The sequence below is a fragment of the Abrus precatorius genome, unplaced genomic scaffold, assembly GCF_003935025.1.
Source record: "Abrus precatorius isolate BTA unplaced genomic scaffold, Abrus_2018 Scaffold6, whole genome shotgun sequence".
In the NCBI taxonomy this organism is placed as follows: Eukaryota; Viridiplantae; Streptophyta; class Magnoliopsida; order Fabales; family Fabaceae; genus Abrus; species Abrus precatorius.
The window spans coordinates 23,698,462-23,715,921 of NW_020874406.1; the positions used below are offsets into that span (position 1 = coordinate 23,698,462).

General features: G+C 30.8%; 1 protein-coding gene across 1 annotated transcript; it reads left to right on the forward strand.

Moving 5' to 3' along the window:
- Nucleotides 1–9,834: 9,834 nt before the first annotated feature.
- Nucleotides 9,835–16,937, forward strand: LOC113869659 (homeobox protein knotted-1-like 6). Its single transcript, XM_027506103.1, has 5 exons — nucleotides 9,835–10,125; nucleotides 10,230–10,349; nucleotides 10,497–10,632; nucleotides 16,440–16,678; nucleotides 16,779–16,937. Exons 1-5 carry the CDS (start codon nucleotides 9,835–9,837, stop codon nucleotides 16,935–16,937), a joined length of 945 nt encoding a protein of 314 aa, XP_027361904.1.
- Nucleotides 16,938–17,460: the final 523 nt, after the last annotated feature.

Genomic DNA, 17,460 nt, shown 5'->3' on the forward strand with positions numbered 1-17,460 from the left:
TCACCAAATTTGTCTTACCTTCTTGTAACTTGCCATGAAACAAAGGCAAGTTGTGAGACTGTACAACTATACAAGTTGAACCATGCAATGCAAGGCAAGCTCAGGCAAATTAGTCACAAACTAATAGTATACATGTTGTACTTTTTGTCCTCTTAACAGTATGTATACTGCATATATACAGCAGGCATGTGTTGGGGTTCAATTTTGTGCAAAGCTCATTATTTACTGTATATGTATCTTTTAGCCACTGTTTGTATAGTTTTCTATAAACTGCTGAAATTATAGACGTGAATATATTTGAAATCAAGTGTCCTACGTGCACTTTATTATTTGTTTGGGGCCAATGTGAATTGAGACAGGTGCGAAATGTATATAGCAAATAAAATGCTAGACGCCCAGACGTACAGACCAAGCAAGAACAGTATTAGACATTCGAGCACATAGGTGCATGTTTGATCCGGTATTAATTTGAAAAGAAAATGCAAAACAATTATTATTTGTAAAACAAGTAATTAACCAAATAGGTATGAGCCACATGTTCTGGTGAACGTTCCCTAGTCAAATTATAATTTTGAAAGTGTAAATTATGGTATTCTCCCAACCTAATAATATATTTATTAGTAATGACTGACATGATTTTATAAGTAAATTAATAAGGTTATTTACTAAAATGTGTGGCAAACCGCAAACGTTGTCCAAACGAAAGTGTAGGGTTATAAAGAATCTAACCACCAAAAGAGGAGATGAATGATAGAGTTACGGTGGCCCATAAGAGGGAGTGAAGTAGATGGACTGAATAATCAATCCATTATCCATCCATCAATCAATCAAAGTTGAAAACACCAAACAGTTGCGTTGCTTAGTTGCAGTGGGTTTGGTTACCTGTATAAGCAACAGCTTGCCAAGCGAAGACAACAACACCACTCAACAGACAAGCATGGACAAGGGATATATTATATAAATCCGAAACCGGGTAAACTATACCTTAGGTATTTTATGATTTTCTTCCGCAATGTTCCCATCGGATGTCTATAATATTTATGATATATTTGCTAAATGAGTTAAAAGATATTACTATTATTATTATTTCAAAACTCGTTCGAATATTTTTATTCTATCTGCCATATCAACTTTCCTTACATATCAAGGAAATCGCTTAAGAGAAACTCTGGTCTATTATCTTAGGGCCCATTTTATTCGATAAATTAGTTTATATACACATTTTTTTATTTTTTAAAATTATATGAAAGTTTAAAAATAATAATTGTACAAGTAAAAATAGTATATATTTTCTCAAACTAAACTATCTCTTAACTAGTAAAAGGAAAATAGGGAGATTCATTGAACAATCCTTTGATCAATGTCATTCAATGTTTCATGGCTACAATTCAATAAAGTGGTAAACATTGAACTATATTTTGAAGGGCAATGTTTACAGTAAAAATAAAAGTTAAGATATTATTTTTTCGAAAACAGAAAATCAAGGCTGCGACAGTCACCCAGCACTGGACAACACCCCCAATCTGATTATACATGGCTTGGCATGTGTTGCTGAAAAATACTGGTTTTAAAACAGGTCGTGGACCTTAAACAAAAATGTTTACACTGTGTTATGGATACTAATTATACAAATTGGGTGCTCTGTTAGGTCCACTAATTCTTTTAAAAGTCAAGCATATCTGCAATTCTAAGTTTGCCTTATTATACTAGCTAACGAGTTTCTTCTACGTTACACGGGCATTATCAAAATAAATAAATAGTTGTTTTATTAAATTTAATAAATTTTATCATTTTTAAAAGTAAATATTTAAATTATTAATAATAAGTATTTTACTATATTAAATAAGATTAAATTTAAAAGATAAACATTTTAAATTTATATTCAAATTAATAAATAATTAAATTCTCGATATAAAAAAATGACGACATAATTGACTAAAGAATTAATTTTAAAATACTATCTTTAAGGTAATCTTTAAATACTAATTATGACCTACAACTTATATATAAAAGTTTAATGTTGAATGCAGACAAAGTCATATGAGATAATTAAAAAAAAAATAGTTCCTAAATTTGTTTTTTGAGATAATTCATAAATATGCTTCTATTAAAAAATTAAATATAAATAAAAGCGTCGGGTTAAACTGGGCTAAAAGGAATTTTACAAGTAGGTTAAGCTGTGTATTAATTCAATTTGTCTTAAAGAAATTAATTTTTAGTTTTTTAATAGGACTTTATCACCTACTTACTAAATATGTCTTTATACATGTATGGACCGTCATTGATATGCGTGCCTGTTGGAACGTACCCTAAATATTATAAAATTGTGTCCATCTTATTATAATGTGATTAAGTACAAATATTTCGTACTTAGTTATTTTAATAATTTATGTTCGAATTAAATTAATAAACTTTAAAATAATTATTAAATTAAAAATATTATATTTAAATTTATTTTTGAACATTTTTTTTATTTCTTTGCTTTCCTTTAAAATAACAAAATTAAATTTATTCAAACTCGTTACCAAAACATAAACTGTGGTTAGGATTCGATTTCCCTCGCCCTAGTTTAGAATTGAATATTTCGAATCAACTTTGAATCTTTGATCACGTCCCTTGACTAAAAACTCGTTGATGTTCTGATCCTGACACGAGGCTAATTTATAATGAATTTGAGTCAATGCATGTAATATAGTTTAAAAATGACTTCACTCTAATAAAAATACCCATCATTTCTTAACCTTTCAACACGTTGAACAAAATAGAATGTTATAGTGACCTTCTCCTTCCATTCATTCATTCCCTAATATCCATTCACCTCTTTCGTCCCTTTCTCCATTCCATTCACTGTAATCCTTCGATACACAGTTTTGGATGACTGTTGAACATTGGGAAAAGTTCATCAACCACTCTGTAGTATTATATTCATCATTATCATCTTGAACTATCTGACTTATTCATTTACATTCTAAAATTTAAGTAAAATAACTAATAATCCATGTCTAAATGATTATCATATCTATTAAATATCTTAATTTCACATAACTGGATATTCAAGTGTAAAATCTGAAATATTATCTTATTCAAAATTTCGAATCGAGTGAAGGATAAGCATAACTCATGTTTTATAAAGACCCTTAATTATAAGTAATATGATTTCTCACATGCAATATATACAACAAATGATTAGAATATAAACATACATATTACTATATGAACTTCAAATGTGCTTTTGCAAAACTTATTTAAGTTTGTCCCAGTGGATAAGTATTTATGTAAATGTTTAGTTAAGTTTATAAAAAAGAAATTCATAAATTCTATAAAACGTGTATTGCATCAAGCAATAATATTATAAATAGATAATTAAATAATTTAACTAAGATTAAAACATTAATTCAAGGAGAGGAAAATGCCCAAACTTTATAAAAAGGGTTATATCCATGTTGTTGATTACTAGTCAAATTAAATATGTTGTGGTATCACATTAAAATTACATTAAATCACACCTAGAAAAAAAAAATTAGCATAAAAATGTTTTCTAAACTTTATTATAAAAATTATAATCGTACGAAAAATATCTTAACAAATAGCTTTCTACAGATCACAACACACGAGACATTTGGCAGAAATTCGAAGGACGCATTGTGATATTAAATGATGTACGTATAGTTGGATGAGGATGTTGAAGTTCACGTGGCAATTTAATGGGTCATAACTTAAACGGATGGAAATGCACTTTTTCGAAGGGATTATAATTTTAATACATCAATCTTATTTTCTTTTTATTTATTTTTTTCAAATTACTTCTTACGTATATATTTTAATTGTATTGTTACACTTAAAAATGAGATCTACATTTCGAAAAATATATAAATTGGGCATAAATGAATTTTACGGTACAAAATTAAGTTTTTAGAGTAAAAAGAAAAAGGAAATTGTTGGTCGGAGAGGGAGTGTTCCGATCTTAGGGGGCCAATGTTGGGAAGAGGTTTGCAGGGTTCACCCGCTGCTTTGTAGCCTCTGCTTTTGGCATCTTGGAAATGTACTTACTTTATTATCAGCTCCTTCCGCACGTGAACTTGTCCCACCATTTTCTTTCTCTCTCAGTTTGGTTACAAAACACTCCATTATGAACATCAATATTGTACACCCATCATGTCATTTTTAGGTCAATTTTCGACTCTGTTGGTTTTGGTAATTAGGATTTAATTTTTTTAACAAAAAAAATTGAATTTGAGCATTATGAACTTAAAATCAGCACTATAATTTTTTAATTATTTTAAACGAATCAAACAGGCTTGACTCGTTTATTGAAGTCAAATATGACTTCTAAATACCAAATATCACAGGCAAAAATAAAGGTTCTTCTTAATTCAAATTCCATATATTCTCTGGAGATGTGTGTCTTTGGAACGGAATTTCATAATATGGAGAAATATGTTTATTAATTGAATCAAATGAAATAGTAATATGTTTCCTGCCCCAACTTAACTCGATTCCTTGAGTTGTTTGAAGAATAGTAAATACAACTTTCGCATAGAAAAAAGAATTGGTGCATTGTTAATATAAATTTTATATTATTGATTGATTAGAATATCGTGAATGTAAATTTTATATTCATCATTAAAAATTTATCATTTTTAATATAATAATTTATAATTAAATGACAATGTAAAAAATATTTATTCTATTTTATATTTAAATTAAAATTTAGAAAAGCAGCACAGGTAGCACACGCTTCTAAAATTCTCGGTTCTCATTCGTCCAAGCTGTTCCGATCAAAGACGGAGTAATACCAAGAAACTGCTGCAAATGATTATATCTGAATTACAACTAAACTTATTAGATTTTTTTTAAGCTAATGGTTTAATAAAATAATGATAGAATTATCATTAGTAATTAAAAATAAAAAAATAATATCAATATATAAATATTTTAAAAGAGTAGATTAAAAATAAATGGAATAAACTATTTAAAAACAAAAAAAAATGTTATGATATTTATCTAGAAAAACTGTGAATTAGTTTAAAGTAATATTTGTATTCACATGTGATCTAAACAATGTTAAATTAATATTTTTCTTTCTAATTTTTTAAAATAAGCTTCTATATTTTTTAAGTTTATAACTGGGTCTATGAATTTACAAATAAATTTTATTGGATCCCTAGTTAGGATTTTGGTAAGTACGTAAATTTATTAAGGCGTAAAGCATTAATCTAAACTTCAAAAAATGTTTATTTAGTATTTATCAGAGTTAAATTTATTAAATGATGTAATGATTTATAATTAAACATGTATCTCTCTGTATATCGACATTCTAGAAAGAAAAATCTAAAATAAATAATCAATAAAACAGATAGAGCACTCCATAAACTCCCATCACTACTTGTTACATAAAGCAGATTATATTACTGAGTCTTTAATTAATTCTTTTGAAGTTAAATGTCTTATTCTACAAGTTTTTTTAATTAGTCATATTAATTGTCCAAAAATTGTATCACCCCAATCTTTCCAAAATTTATCAACAAATTATTAATCTCTCAATTATCTAAAATACACGACTAAGATAATGATAAAAATAGTTTTTAATGAATAAATTAGTCGCATAATTTTAGAAAGCATTGAAGCACCAATAAAAAAAATCTGGAAAAAAATAATAGTTATTTAAAAGAAATTGTGCATCTAATTTTAGAGGATGAAATTTATGGCTAACTTTATATTAATATGTTTGCAAATTTGGTTAGATTTGATGCAAAATAAGACGGAAAAGAAGCAGATAAGCATATATCGTTAAGTTCTGTTTTTTAATTAGTGAATCTCTCTTAATCAACTTGTGATCCCATCGTCATCATGTCGACCACAATTCGAAAAGGCATGCGCTAGAAGTTTTGTGCTCTCTCTTATGGTTTGCCAAATATTTAAATATATAATTTAAAATAAAATCTTCATAATTCCTTTCCTAACGAGAAGATAATGCAAGTGCTTTAGTACACATCGTGGGAGAATATAAATGATTCTAAGACATTAATTAAACTTAGGCAGTTTGTTTGTAGATTTTAAAAACTATTTTATGTAAGTTATATTTAAAAGTTTAATGTAATTGAGAAAGTTTTCTTTAAAGAAAAATAAAATACAAATATATCATAGAAATCTCTTCTTTTTGTTTTCAAAATATATGCAATATCTTAGATGGGGCTGTGGAGCAATTGGACGATATATGCCAAGGTGCCTATCTTCTTTCCTTTTCTTTTAGGTCTTTTCTTGTCTTTTTGTTTATTTAAAAAACAAGAGTGCAGTTCTTCGAATGCATGAATCGAATCCTTTTATGAACAACTAAGTAAAGATTCCTCTAATTTATTGACAAAATAACGAATAAAGGAATCAAAGATTCGATGAAATTAGTTAATGCGGGAATTTGAATTCGGTTTTATGATTTGCTTACTTAAATGAGTAAAGTATACATTTTTGTGGTTTGTATTTAGTTTCATTTATCATTTGTATGTGCTGAGTTTGATTATCTACTTTTTACGAATTTTGAAGGTGTTAGATAATTTAGTTTCTAAGTTTTTGTGCTTTTGTATAAGATTTTATTATAGGTGGTGCATACTTATAATAACACGTACTGTTTTGTTCTGTTAATGGAACACGCGGCATAATATATTCTTGGGTTCTCAAATGTATTATTCTATGGTCACATCTACGATGGTTATGATTGTGAGGTGATTGAGATGTAGTACAAGGCGTTTTAATAATCAATATTTTTGAAGTTCAAGTGAAAAAAAAAAAACTAGCATAATTTTATTACGAGATTAATTAGATCTCTAATGCATAGGAGTACATAAAACTTCAAGCCTTTACTGGTTAGTCTTGTGGTAATTTTAATGAATTTGTATTTTTAAAATTAGATTTAAGGCATTTTAAAAAAGAGTTTGAGTTATAATTTAGATTGTTTTGGTTTCACTTGGTATCATTTGTTCAAAACTTGTATTTTTTTTAACAGTACGTATAAATTAAACTACTAATTTTATTATTTATTTACATAAAATTAATAGTAATATTATTTCACGTGTAAGTGAGAATATTAAATCTTATCAACTTTAAAGAGTATGATAAATTTTATCTTTAAATAATTATATATTAATAATAAGACTCTAACACTTAATTGATAATTTTTTGCATAACATAAAATTATATATTACATTGATATTATTATTTGAAAAAATATATAATAGAATATACTTTAATTTTAATTTTTTATGTTGCCAATTTCATGAATTAACTTTACATAGTATTAAGATTATTGTTTTTTAATAAGTCGGGTTGATTCCATTCTAATCTTATGTTATTAAATTTTGATAGAGTCAAATTTAAATCTAAAAAAATTGGCTTTATGAAAAAATTGGATCTGTTGTAGATAAAGACCAATCCGTCTCATGTGCACTTCTAATGAAAGATTTTACACTATACTATTTATAAGCATAACCGTGTTTTAATAATGTTGGATAACGCGTCATTAGGTTATGTCAGGGGATGGCAAGAATTTGTTAGAGCCATACCAAGTTTGTATGATTAGGATACAGAAATTAAAAATTATGTGAGTTTTAATTTTTTTATATTTTTAAATTAATGTTTTTTTTTTATATTTTTAATTTTTTATAATTTTTAACTAATAATAAAAAATGTGTTAGAGTAGAGATTGCTAGCATCTTTCTTAGATATACATGGGGGGATGATCTTGCAGTTCAATTTGAGATGAAATGATTTCATGTACAGTATGTAGTCTTCAACTGAGAAAATTTGCATTGCTGGGTGAGATAGTAGTTGTGTCTGTGGGAAAGGTAGTCTAACTTGGTAACTGCCACAATTTAAATAATAAATAAATAAATCCAATTTCGTTATTGAATTGCATTGTTTTAAAATTATTAAAAAAAAAACTGACTAACAAATGTACCTTTCTTTTGTATAAATTATGCTAGTAGGCAAAAATGTTATCTTCTTTTCTTTACCTAGAAGAAAAAAATGCAAACTAATAAACATTTTTTTACTGACATGTATTCGATATTTAATATTTAATAGCATTCAATTCGCAAATATAATAGTAAAGTAGGGATATATGACATGAATTATGTGACAATGGACAAAAGTTAGGTGGTTTCAGATTTTGTTATTGGCGAGATGCACAGTGATTCACTTTCTATAATTAAAATAATAATTAATATTAGCATATATATATATATATGTTTATTTTGTTTATATTAAATAAATATTTTTTATAATTTTAATATTTAAATTGAGTCATTAACGATAGATCAAGATATTTTAAAATATTATATATTGATTAAGCTAATAATTTATTATACATTTAACTTATGACAACTTAAATTAAAATTTTACTAACTTAACATACAATAATTAATGATAAAAATTATTTATTTATTCACATAATTTATTGAAAACGAAATTATATATAATTTATAAAAAATTTAAACATTTTAAATTTAGAGAAATAAGTTAACAATTTAAATATCTTCGTGTGTGATTTGCTGTACGATGGATTTAGATATTTAAGTACATATATTTCTACACACTATGAATGGCGGGTGGGATCACGTTTAATCCTTATACACATATATTATTATTATTATGGGAAAGATATACGACGAGAATATATTATAATTTTTTAAACTATAAACTAAAATTATATAATATTTATAATTTTTAAAATTAAAATCAATGAATAATTATTTTATTTTAATTTATTATGTCCCTTTTGATTATTTAAACAAAAATAATAATTTATATTAATTATTTTTCATGCATGTATGACAATGATATAAATCTATATACCAGATAATGTTGGGGTATTGTATTAATTATTTAGTTTTATTTTTCAACAGTAAAAATAGCATAAATATTAATATATTCATTTATAATAAAAATATTGGTGGATTATAAAAAAAATGTAAATAAACAGATAAAAAAGGAAAAAGAAAAACATATTGAGCTTTGAAAAGGAGTGGCACCAAGTGTTGAGTCTTAATTCTTAGCATGTAAAAATGCATTTTGATATTGAATTTTGAAAGCACAGGACAGGTGTTGACAAGTGACAATTCATACACAAAAGGAGGGGAGGGGGTGAGGTCTAGAGACTAGTATGTAATATTAGTTGGCCTAGACCACCCAAACCATGTTTCCATCATTTGGGAAGTGTCGTAAGCCCGCACGCACCAGATTTTTTTAAAATTATTATTGTCCAAAATAAATATTAATAAAAAAGAAAAAAATATGGAAAGCAAGGCAAGGGCAACGAGGAAAGAGTGAAGGTAAAAAGCACTTGATCTTTGAAGAGGTAAGTCCACAGTGATTTTCCTAGTTCCTACTTCATTCCCACCTTCTCACTCACACCGCAAATCCAAAGTCCAAACTCTAGTTTCAACCATGTCAAATAAAACCTCATTTTTATCATTATAGGATAATAATTACCTAAATAGTGTCTCCATACAAAGGTTTAGCTTCATTCAATTTTTATACAACTAAATAATTTTCATTTTCCAAGTTCGTCATCTTTGCTCACATACAGTAGTTACGATGATGTGAGTGAGTGAGTGAGTGAGCGAGTGAGTGAGTGCGGCGAGTGGTTCATTTGTGTGAAATAAAATAATAATAATATGCTACGGAATTGTTGAATACGACTAGTATATGTATTTTTGTGTTCCTTATTTCCTTCTTCCTGAAGACTAGCTGTCTCTGGCACTGGCAGCAGAAGCAGGAACAGAAGCAGTGAAGGTTCAGAAATTCTGATAAGGAAGCAACGCAGCGTTTTGCGTCGCGGTAATGGATGAAATGTACGGAGTGCCGTCGACGGCGGAGTACGCCGACAAGGCCCTGATGACGCCGGAGAATCTGATTTTCCCGCCGGACTACCCCAACTTCTACATGTCATCCTCCGCCGCGGCTCGGATTCCCATGTTCGGATCCGACGAACTCCTCTCCGCTGAGCCTTCCTCCGCGGTCGGAATTCAGCGCCAGGAGGAGGATGACGTGGCCACCACCATCATGAAGGCCAAAATCGCCTCTCACCCTCACTACCCTCGCCTTCTCCAAGCTTACATCGATTGCCAGAAGGTCAGAACTAACTAACTCCAATCAGTTCCATCAAACATAACCGTTTCTGAAAACGGTTATGAGTAACAACTAATAAACATAACAACTTTCTGTTTACGGCGCAGGTTGGGGCGCCTCCGGAAATCGCGCGTTTGTTGGAGGAAATCCGGCGAGAAAACGACCTGTGCAAGAGGGACGTGGTTTCCACGTGCTTTGGAGCCGATCCCGAGCTCGACGAGTTCATGGTCCCCCCCCCCCCCTCCCCCCTTCTGCTCTCTCTTTCTGCGCGCACGCACTCACATATTTATTTATTTATTGAAAAATGAAAACGAAATACAACTTCTGTCACAGATTGAGATTGTGTCTCCGATTATCCTTTCTTTTTGGTTCAGGAAACCTACTGCGACATGCTCGTGAGGTATAAATCAGACCTTGCTCGCCCTTTCGACGAAGCCACCACCTTCCTCAACAAGATCGAAATGCAGCTCAGCAACCTCTGCACCGGTGCTTCCGTTCCCACCCTTTCTGGTCTGTTCTTCCCTCCCTCTCTCTCAGATAAGACTAACTATTTCCGTAGCTTACTAATATTACTAGCAGCTAGAGCTAGCATAATTTCGGAACTCGATGTTCGTTGATATCTGTGCTGCTTTTTTTTTCTTTTACGGGGAAACAAAAACGAAGGAGCAGTTTTATAAATGGTTGTGGGACTGCTATAGTACCCTTAGATGGCTTGAAGAACCCACATGGAGCATCGTCTATTGTTGCTTTCTTTGATCTACCTCGTCCTTATTTCATCTTCGATTTTTTATTCATGAATCGTTGATTACATTGGTATTGGTGTTCCTCACACAGAATAATCTAACTACTTGCTAATAGCTAATGTGTGCTTACAATAGTAAGACATGACACGCAGATTTGGAAGCAAGATTAGGAGATAAAAGTGTACTAAAAAAAGGGAAAAGAAAAACCCTAACGCTTCTCTCTCTCCCTCTCTCTCGGTGTTTATGCATGAGTATGACTGTGACGCTGCTCTCTGCCAGCAATTCATTGTGTGTAACTTTCGTTGTATGCTTTTACTGTTAGACTGTGATCCATGCTTCTTTCGTTGCAGGATAAAAAATAGTTTGATTGTTTGGTCATTCTGGGTTACCAGTGCAGTTTGAACCTTTCGCCTTTTTCAGTTCCTTCTTTATACGGGTTCGAGTTAATTGCTTGCTTCTATGGGTTTTTGTTTACATTGTTTGGACTTTTAGAGTCGCACACTCCTCTTTTTATTTCTTCTTTTTAAGCTTATTTTTTCCTTACCTGTCCGTGAATGTTAAGTTTGACAAACAATTGTCTTCTCTGCTGCATTTGGCTCTCTAATTTTGACGTTGATGGTGTTCTTAATGACATGTCAAATAAGTATCCTCGACACAATACACTGACCAAACGAAAGTCACAATGATGAGCCCGCAGTCGATTAAATGATGCATGACTGATATTTTGGTTTGTTAATTGTTTTGAGAGCTTTTCTTGTGATAATAGGTTTGTTTTCTTTTGTTATACAACTCAAAAGAAACATATGCAGGTAGCGAATATTTTGAAGATGACACACCCAAAAGCTATTTGTAAATATTATTTTTCTAGTTATATGTTAAATTCAAATTATTTTCTAATAATCATTTGTCATACTTATCCATATGATTAACCCAAAATTAAGGTGTGCAAGCCTCACTGAAAGAGAAATCGACAGGTTTCTTAGTTCTTCCTACACGCGTGAAATTTACATGTTTGAAAGACTTTTATGCCAATATCATGTATAATCTTCTAATGTAAGCAGTTTGGATTAGATGAACACAACATGATCTGACAGAAATGGCATGCAATAATTCTGCATTGATATTTTTTTAATGTATCGAGTTCCGACAGAGCAGAAGTGATGCATGTTGTTGGGAGATTAAAAAATGCTCATTGGGAATTGTCTAAGGGGCTGATAGTCTGCAACTAAAGTAATGTCAGACTTTCTTAAAAAAATATCGAAGGTAGCTGTGGATTATCCTTTGGTTAATATGATTAGAAGAATGAGCTCGACATTATTATTGTAGTTGGGTCATCTTCTTGCCATGCTTTCGTTCAAAAAAATTAATTTTGCGAATTTATTTTGAAGAATGATTTAATACATTGCCTAACTTAAGGATTCAACTGATTGAACGGTAATGGAATATTTCCTTCAGGTCTGTTCTTTCTCGTTGTCTGTTTCATCTGTTATTTTATCTCTTTATATAAAATATTTTACACGTCCTGAATCAAAGTAGATGTGGAATCTGTGGTTTTCTTCTTTTTATTTTTAGGATTTTGTTTTGGCTACTAAATTTTGTCCATGCTTGGAGATCGGTTTCTAACAAAACCCATACCATTTTGCTAATAGTGGATTCTGGTGACTGCGGATTCTATTACTCATATAATCTTAAGAGATTTTAATATGCCGAAAAGCGTGGTCACTGGTCAGGTTGGTTATGGTTGGCAAATGTTATTGTTTATGCTTAAAAGTACAGATTACCTTTTCAGTGGTGATGGTTTAGTTTGCAAGTGGCCTTGTGTCATCCTTAATTTGATGGATTCTCCTTCATCACGCCTTTTGCCAACCTATATTCCTTTAGCGTTTGCCTCGAAAGCGAATTTGACAGAATGAGAAATTCTTCGTTTCTGGTTCCTTCTTTTTCTTTTAATTTTTATTTTTCTTGTCGTAGTACTGTCGTAAACTTGGATCTCGTATTTGATAGAAACTAGTTTTTAGGTTCTTGGATTGATATAAACTCTCTGTGGTAAACTTGTTTTATTCTTAAGCATTAGTGCGGCTTTTCTCGCTTTGGAATGATAATCATTGTTGACATTAAAGCTATGTTCTTCAATTTACGTCATTTCCATATTATCCCAATTGACTCTCGTACATCAAATTGAAAAAAGTTGTGGAGGTAATGTGATTCTAACATGATCCTTTCAAAAAGATGTTTACTCTATTGTTTAAAATTAAAACCAATCTCTTCAGTCTTTGGATTTTAATGTTTTTACACTTAGGATCGTCGGAATAGATTATCTCAATTAGACGGCTAAATGGCTTTGGCTGGAACACTAATATTCTTTATTAGATTTGTGTTTTTGGGGATACGTTTTGGGATGCTTGTGATGTCTTATGTGTTATTCTAAGTCTGTAATTTAACACAACTAGGATATCTCAATTTGAAACCGAAGGTTTATTTTAATAGAAGGTATTAGGAAAGTAGTAATTTAAATTACCCGAAAGTAGGTTTGTTTTGCACTTCCCTTGCTTGTTCCGTATTCTGTTCACTTTTCTCGGACTTCTGGGATCAGATGAGTCTGTGGTATGCTGCTATATCGAGGTGTTTAATGTTGAACAGGGTTGTTAAGGGCAACGGGATTAGAAATGCTAACATCACACTTCATCTTGTACTTCTTTTAACATGATTATCGATATATTCTTTATTATTGGGTGAATTTTATATTGGATTTGCTAAATAGGAAGTGGGACTTGCTGGGATTAGCTTTTAATGAATTTCATCTACTAGTAAAGTGAAAAGAGTGTATTGCTACCCTTGTTCGCAGCAGAAATAGTGTAAAATAAAAGAAATTTGATTTATTTATTAATTATGGTTTACGAAGACTTAAAACAATGAGTGTTATCTCGAACTATTTATCGTGGACTAGTTTAGCAGTTTGGATATTATGACTACATAAGATCAATGTTTCTTTCTGTGGAAGCAGTGTCTTGGCTTTCTTATTTTTTTCCGGGAGACTGAAATTTAAGTTTTAATTAAGCCCTAGGATATTCTTAAAATAGGCGTGTGCAAAATCACAGCAATGTAGAAATCAGCAGCACAACTACATATCATTATGTCAAGCTGGATAAGTAAAATTATGTTTGCCTTTCGATGTTATGAGGGTTGGTTTGTTTCCCCTCAAATTAAAATTTTGCTTAAAAAAGCCCACGATTAGCTAACTCACTGGCATTGGAATATAGAAAAGTCGCCTTCTATAGCATTTTATATCCTACGAATGAGAAGCATTTGGATAGAAATTCTGTATTCTCCTTAATAAATTGGTCTTTACAGATGGTATGTTTATGTTTATTATATATATATATATATATATATATATATATATATATATTTATGTTGCTGCTGATTCTGAAGAATACTGATTAAGACCTTTTAGAAAAATCCCGTATGCAGCGGGTGATCACGAGTTAAAACATTCACATGCACTCCCGCAGATCTCGCTGTTTTTGCATCAGTATTTTCTTTGCGGGAACGATCAATGCCATCTATATATATCTTCCTAACGCGTTCTAGACTGGCCTGTTCGCTTCTGCGTGTCTTAGTGCTTTCGAATGCCATTTTCCTATTTTTTGTTATCTTGTGGCCCATTATGGGCCTCTGTCATTGACCCACGGGTCATTGCATGATGCGAAACACTTGTCAATCTCTAAATGCCTCTTCTTTTTCAGAAACCGGACCCCTCTGTGTAAGGGAAGGTAGTAATCCCATTCTTTCATCTCTAGGTAGTTGAGTTTTGGTTGAGCATTTGTTTTGAGGGACGATATTCTTCGTACTTAAGCCACTGTGGGCATGTGTTTGAAATAAAAGGCCTTTATTATGCAAATTTAATGCAAAATATTTGGAAAACATGAACGGTATAGTACTAGTCGATGCTTGAAGTAAATGACAGAAATAAAGGAAAAAGGAATTTACGTTGGACGCCCGTTGAGACTCATTTTTAACAACGAGAAAAGGAGGGTCAGGATATGGTAATTAAGGTCTGCACTGTGAGTCGTGGCCGTGGCACTTCTGGGGTGATAGGGTAAACATGGTTTTTACGATGCCGTACATTTTGCTTCATTGTAAACTTAAGTCTCTGGTTGGGGTCATAGTGACAGTGGATGGAACGGGCCACTGACACTGATGTTTACTTTTTTTCTTTACTTTCTTTCCAACCTAGGTCTGCTCTGATCTGGTCAGGTATGTACAGTGTACTGTCATGCGATGGTCAAATCCTTGTCGGATTGAGTGGATGTCAGAAGCAATTTCTGGGTGCTCGTGGGCTACTAGCCCTGTACTTATAAAACATTACTTGCCAATCGCCTATTGAAATAAGCTGGTCAGAAATCATGAGTGACAAAGTTTCTGTCGATTAATTTATGCTCGCGGGAAATCAAGGATGAAAATGGGAGGGATTAGGTTACGTGGTTTAAACTTATTTTATACTTAAGGCCCTCGGCGTGGTTTGTTTATTCAATTTTTAAAATGTGAACAAAGATCTGTGTTAAAAATTTAAAAAAATAATTTTTATTAAAATTATAATCATTACTGTTCTTAATGCGTTTATATTTGTAATTGTCTGATATTTTTATAAAGAATTATTATACCTACATTTTTAGTTTGTACACTTGAACATATAAAAATTTGCTTTATATTTAATGTATTGTACTTCTATACAAGGCTTGATTAGTAATATTTTTTTCCAGAAGTTTAATGTTTATTTAAGACTTGTCTTTTAATTAAATGCGCCTGTTTAGTTTAGATAAATTTTTGAAGTAATTGTATAAAAAATTTGAGGAATATAAATTAATTTAATTTGTAGGAAGGATTTTATTTTTCTTGTAAGTGGTTTTTTAGATATCATCTAATTCAAGATGAACCGAGGATAAAATTGTTGTCGATGCTTATTTATTCATTCACTAGATTTGAGTTTGAGACTTTCCTTGGAAGAGAATCAAGAATCTTGTCATCAACATATGGTGGTGAAAAGATATTTGAAATGACATAAGACGATGCACTTTTAACTAATTAAGTTTCTGATGAAGAATATACCTATGATTTGACTTTAGTCAACTTTAAGTAAGGTCATATACTTCTGACAAGTCCTATAGTAAACGAAATCATTTATTTTATTTTTGATTTTTTTTTTGTCTTTTTATGTTTGGAAGCTTTTAATTTTGTTATTACGTGACTTTTGTTGATTTTTGGTGTGGCCGCCTTAGTGGAAGTGATGAAACTTAAAAAAATTGGGTAAAGGTAGGAACCGAAATAAAAAAAGGAACGATGAATATTAAAAATTTGTAAAAAATTTTAAAGCTATAATTTTAAACTTGTCTGTTGTTATTTTCGGCACATACACGTAAATTAACCTGTGTGTATTGTCTTTGCTTGTTTTAATAATTGTTCTCAGTTTTTTACTTTGCATTTTGCAAATTAATTTTTAGTGTTTCATAATTCTAAGATTAGTTGGAAAGTCCTATTTCCCTAATACATTTGATTTTGGTACTGTTTGGGTAGATGATGGGGGTGTGTCATCGGACGAAGATTTTAGTACCGGAGATGGTGATGCTCAAGATGGACAAATAAAAGGTGAAGATCGTGAGCTCAAGGATAGGCTTTTACGTAAGTTTGGAAGTCACATTGGTTCTTTGAAACATGAGTTTTCTAAGAAGAAAAAGAAGGGTAAGCTTCCTAAGGACGCAAGGCAAATATTGCTTCAGTGGTGGAGTGTCCACTACAAATGGCCTTACCCAACGGTAAATGGTTCAATGCTTCTGTTTCTTTTTTGGAAACTCGTGAATTTCATTCCCATACCTGCTATTACTGAGCTAGATCTTGTTTTATTTGATCATTTAGGAAGCTGATAAGATTGAACTGGCTAAGTCAACAGGGCTAGACCAGAAGCAAATTAACAATTGGTTTATTAATCAAAGAAAACGTCATTGGAAACCATCTGAGAACATGCAGTTCTCTATGATGGAAAATCTTAACGGACGGTTCCTTGCTGATGATTGAGGTGCATGTACATGAAGTTCTCAAATGTATATCTCGATTAATTATTGCTTGTATTTTTACTTTGTAAATTATAAGCTAAAAGCAGATTACTGTCAGTAATATGCTTACTTTCCCATAAAAAGAGGGAAATCATCATAGTAATTAATTTGTGTCCATTGTATTCTTGATAAATAACTGCTGACATTGTTAATGAATACTTATACTTTGGTTCAAGGGCCTCCGATGCATCAATAGCTTGTGTTTGGTTACTGTTATTTATGGGTATCTATTTCAACGTTGATAATTTTTTGTTTTAAAAAATAGTATGTAAAGTATTAATTTTTTAGATTTTAAATAAAAGTTTCTAGGTGGAGGCTGGTCAGGAAAAACACCCAAAGCTTATTTGCAGAAAATCAGGTATTTGCATATGAAGTGGTGCTCTACATTCTTATTCTAATTATCATTAATAAAATAACTTTAGGGGAAAAAATGACATTAATAAAATTGTTGTCTATATTGTTTTCTTTAATCTAGTGTTGCGTAA

What these genes read in the sequence shown, in the direction of transcription:
- LOC113869659 (XM_027506103.1), top strand. Translation starts at nt 9,835, where the DNA reads ATGGATGAAATGTACGGAGTGCCGTCGACGGCGGAGTACGCCGACAAG. An exon ending in CCGAGCTCGACGAGTTCATG is followed by an intron (nt 10,350 to 10,496) that starts GTCCCCCCCCCC and finishes TTTTTGGTTCAG; the next exon opens with GAAACCTACTGCGACATGCT. An exon ending in ACAAATGGCCTTACCCAACG is followed by an intron (nt 16,679 to 16,778) that starts GTAAATGGTTCA and finishes TTGATCATTTAG; the next exon opens with GAAGCTGATAAGATTGAACT.